The following is a 4,966-nucleotide window of genomic DNA, read 5'->3' as shown; positions in this document are numbered from 1 at the left end:
TTTGTATAAAATATCAACTTTTCCTGATTCATATTACTGTTATTTATAATATAATTTTTTTTTCAATAAAAGATCAGTAAATTGTACCATAACTATATCCTCTGTTTATCATGTCTGCTAATCTTCACTCTCAACAATATAAATGAAGAGACATTAAAAAAATGAGTGACCAAAATACTATTCTATATTTACCAGGGATAGAGGAGGAATATAGCAAATGTACACAAACCTTTAATATCTGCAGTAGGAGATGCCATTGGTTTCCCTCTACCATAGGATATTGAATACGAAGTAGAACGAATGTGCCCCCCTGGAGAGAGAGGAGCTGAAGGGGGTGGGTACCCTGCACCATAGAAGTGGCCCATCATGCCATAACCAAGAGGTCCTTTTCGTTCCTTGTTGTTCAGGTTGGGCGTTGACTTGAACAGCTCACGCACAAATTCGATAGGTCTATGCAAAAAAGAGAGAAATACTTGTAATATTTGAGACTAATTACCACTATATCAACCTTCTGACCTCAACAACAATCGCAAAAACACTTCATCATAATTATCACAGTATCTAAAAATACTGACCAATACTCTGAAAACAGTATCATGACTTCTTTCCACATTATCCCTATCATAATCTAACAGTACAACACCAATAAAACAATAATCATATCTACTCTGTATCACATAATTTTGCTAGTACAAGAAAAAAATATGTTTTCTTTACCAACCTAAAATCTGAGTCTAGTGCATCGACAGCAGACTCAAGAGTGAGCATGAGTTCAGTAACGTATCCTTGCATATCCTCTCCTTGCTCAGCCACAGTCTCCACCAGACGTCCCAGCAAGTCACTCAACATGCGCGATGACATGGACACATGCAGAGACCTAAATACCTGTTGAATTGTTCGAAAGGGTGAGCACTCATAGAATGGCAAGAGAGCACAATTTTTTTCTCAAAAATCATATCGTGAGATTATGTTTAGTTTAGGATTTTGTTATAGAAAAGATTAACCTGATAAAGGAAATATGACAAAATTGGGAAAGAATGTAGAAAAACAAAACTTTATTGACTTACTTGCAGAGAGCGTCCAGCATAATGTCTAGACGAGCAGGAGAGAGCTAAATGAAGAGCTCTTTGGGCCCATCTCTCCTCTATGTGCGTGTGAGGGAGGGAGTTGTTGAACACCTTTAAGAAATGATAAAACATCAGTAACTAAAAACAGGCTGTTATTTTTAATGGACACTTACACAAAACATTTAAATATCAGTAAAGTATCTGTATTCATGGCACATGAAATTAAACATCAGTATATGTATTTTAATAATAATTTTTGAAACTTTACAAGAAATACCTAAATAACATTACAGAAAATTATATCAAGTTAAAACACATTGCTTGAATGGGTTAAATCTCCTTTTTTGTTATTTTGAGATATGGAAAACACAGGGTGAGTTTATCTAAACTCTTACATGATTTCTTTTTTATATCTTATTTATTTATTTATTTTATTCATACTACAGATACATATTTTATCTACTACCTATTTCATTTTCATTCATGTCATTTACACACTTCTCTGCACTTACTGTAACAACATGTCTGACATAGTTGGTCAGCTGATCAGCACTCTTTATGGAGAACTGCTTGGATGTGATGTCTTCATAGGTCCAAAGTGGCTGATTCTTGCTGCATGGCCAAGAAAAAAGGTGAAAAACAATAGTCATTTACATTCAGGTTTTTTTAATGACATGACAAATACATTAATATATACACACACACGCACACACGCGCACACACACACACACACACACACACACACACACACACACACACACACACACACACACACAGCAAATAATCATAAAAAATGTTAGGAAGATGAAAAAACATTTACCTTGAGGCAATGAAGTCAATAAGAGCCATGATGCTATACTGCAAGTCATCCTGGGGGACACTATCGACACCCACGGCAGATGAACCAGAAACCGTGTCAGCGTTGTCATCCGAGGTAATGATAACCGGCGTTGCATGATCATCCACAGGTCCAACTGGGGCACCTCCGTCACTCATGTTGTCAGGGGGATTCTCAAAACCAGGGGGGGCAGCCACAATAGGTGAGGGTGGGGTCAGTGGGTGGTTCCTCTGTTTTAGAAGAATGAGTATGTGATCTTTTGTACAGAAGTTTTGAGAAATAGGCATGAATCATCTAACTGTATGGGATTTTAAATCCTGTTTTTCCACTTTGGAAGGATACAAAAAAAGAATCTGACGATAATCTACCTCTGCAATAATTTAGCAAATGTCTATTCGAACAATATGCTCCCACAAATGAAAAAAAGTCCTACTTTCATTTTCTAAGTAGCCCCCCCAAAAAGTATAACTATGTTAATATACGATTATCTACCAAACATAAATACCTAAACTATTCTAATTCATAACAAAAACATATCACTCCTTACCTGTGAAGTTTTTGTTATGTGTAAAGATATTATTAGGAATGAGTCCATAGCCTAACTGTGTTGTCTTGTTGTTGAGGAGGACACGAGCCACGCCAAGGTGATCTCGGTGGTCTGCTACGACAGTCAAAAGATGGACAAGCAAAATCTTACCTGCGAGGAAAAAGATATCATTGCATTATTATTTTTTTATTTTTTTTTTTTGCATCAATGAAAAATAAATGATCATTGCAAAATTATTTTTGGTACTAATCAGAAAAAAATAATATCTTTTGGGAAAAGGAAATTATCTCTGTAACATAATTTCCAAAATAATACAGAATACAAGACAAAAATTATCTTAATTCTTAATATGAATATGAATACAACTAACATCTCTAAATAACATACTACTTTTCCATACAAATAAGTATTGATCATCATGCTTGTATACACAGAAATTTACAAAATCTCTCATATTTAGGAGAGTAAAAAATTTATTGAATAGAAACTTTACACATTATCATACTTTAATATAACACAAACTATGATATAGTTAACAGAGGGAGACCATTAATTTGGAGGATATAAGTCTTGACTAACAAGATACATAACAACAAAAGAAGAGTAAGAGAAAAAAAAGTAATAGCTATATCTTATGTAATACTCAAAAAAATAAAGAAAGAAAAGAAAAGAAGAGAAAACAAAGATAAAAACAGATTGAAGACATTCTGCACTTACAATGATGATGAACTAACGGCCTAGAGTGGTCCAAACCAAGCGTGATAATGTGTAACATAAGGGGCACATGGATGGACCAGTCAACACTGTGGCAGTCAACATCTATGCCAGCTACAATCACATCACAAATCAGCATCACTGCCAAATTACATCTGAAAAGAATTCCATGTAAAAAAACAGGATTAATCAAAAAGGGCAAGTACAAAAGAAGAGAAAGAAGATGAAGAAGAACAACAACAACATGAAGAAGAAGATGAATAAGTAATCAAAGAAGTAGAAGAGGAGGAATTTGTCAAAGATGTAAAAGTAGCCCAAGAAAAAGATGACAAAGAAAAACAAAAACAAAATACAGAGAGATACTTTTAGGGACTGAAATGAAAAAAGTAAATTGTTTTAAGACAAAGTATACTACTCCATGAAATAGTCAAGATCTGAACACACTGTTGCTACTGTTTACAGAATGTGGTGTCTCAGTACACCATTTAGTGAAGAAACAAACCTTAGTGATGGTAAATTAAGGCAATTTCTTCAAACAATTACAGGAAATTTTTATCATTTACAATGAAGGGTCTTTCTAATTGGGGATCACTTCAATACTTTGTCAGGTGCGTTGAAAAATATGTGTTGGGTAAAGAGAGTGACAAAAAAATCTTATTCTACTGTACGTATATGGTTTACAAGAAAAAAAAAAATCTATCATTAAAAGATTAACTTAGAACATATTTCTCTTCACAAATAAGGTAGCATGACACTATAAAACAGTGTACAACAGGAATACTACAATTATTTATCCAACTCTAACAATAAAACTACAGATAAATTATCTCTCTTCAGACTCAATATTAGCTTCCATCATTAGGCTTTAAATACCAAGTACCATAAAAAAAACTTTTTACAAGCAAGTATAAACACAACAGGGTTTTGTCATTTCATTCCAAAAAAAGTGTGGTTGGATTCCAGTTTTGAAAAGCTTTGCAATGATGCCCTTGATAATAACCCTACTAACGATAACAACAACCACAATAATAATAATAACAACAATAATAATCATAATGATGATGATGATGATGATGATAATAATAATAATAATAATAATAATACTGTGATAACAATCAAAAACACTAATATTTCACATCCTAAGTCCTAAAAGTTCTACCGCTCACCCCTCTTTACCTGTGAAATGCAGTGATTGGTTGCGAGCTGTCGGGTAGGTATTCCGTCAGTGGAGCAAAATAACCCCCATATTCAGGCATTGGCAAAGGGTGTGGCTGAGGTGGCTCATACCGCTCGCTTGCATCCTCTGTGCCAGAGATAATGTTCCCCCCTACCATCACTCCTGGGGGACCCCCGTTAATACTGCTATTTTGGGCACGCAACACAGCAAAGTTGTCCTCTTGTGGGACAGTGACCTGGGAAAGAAAAACAATGTATACTGAATTACATACCGGACACTAGTCCATTTCATTTTCACAATCTAATTATTCATTTCCTCTTCTTCTGGTTTAATGATAAAGGAAATAGAGAAAAAAATTAAAGAAAAATTAATGTTATGATCATGATTTCTTTTATTTCATCCAGTAACTAACAACTATAAAACTTGATAAGGCAACAAAAAAGAATATATGCAAAAATACACACAAAAACACATATATGCCTCAGCAATGGCCTTCTAGTAATTTCAAAAAAATTAGTTGATCTTAGAGGCTTAAGTAATCTTAATTGTCCTTAATATGAATCACTATTTATTAAGTAATTTCAAACCATAGGGAGAAGACACTAAACCTCAACAGTAGTCGG

The 4,966-nt window shown here is 34.2% G+C and overlaps 1 protein-coding gene across 6 annotated transcripts in view; it reads right to left on the bottom strand.

The window, feature by feature from the left end:
- The window catches only part of LOC125032534 (protein furry-like), a 19,879-nt gene extending 16,576 nt beyond the window's left edge, over positions 1-3,303 (bottom strand). For all 6 annotated transcript variants that reach the window (XM_047623713.1, XM_047623714.1, XM_047623715.1 and 3 more), the window contains exons 1-7: positions 3,170-3,303; positions 2,453-2,602; positions 1,888-2,135; positions 1,580-1,679; positions 1,068-1,178; positions 722-885; positions 230-450 (exon numbers count right to left, since the gene is read on the bottom strand). In XM_047623713.1, the coding sequence (XP_047479669.1) occupies positions 230-450; positions 722-885; positions 1,068-1,178; positions 1,580-1,679; positions 1,888-2,135; positions 2,453-2,500 (892 nt within the window). In that variant the 5' untranslated portion in view covers positions 2,501-2,602; positions 3,170-3,303. The remainder of the gene's footprint in view (positions 1-229; positions 451-721; positions 886-1,067; positions 1,179-1,579; positions 1,680-1,887; positions 2,136-2,452; positions 2,603-3,169) is intronic.
- Between the last annotated feature and the right edge of the window lie 1,663 nt (positions 3,304-4,966).

The sequence above is a fragment of the Penaeus chinensis genome, chromosome 14 (assembly GCF_019202785.1).
Source record: "Penaeus chinensis breed Huanghai No. 1 chromosome 14, ASM1920278v2, whole genome shotgun sequence".
In the NCBI taxonomy this organism is placed as follows: Eukaryota; Metazoa; Arthropoda; class Malacostraca; order Decapoda; family Penaeidae; genus Penaeus; species Penaeus chinensis.
The sequence above is the reverse complement of the archived record's forward strand: the minus strand, read 5'-3'. Positions and strand labels throughout refer to the sequence as shown.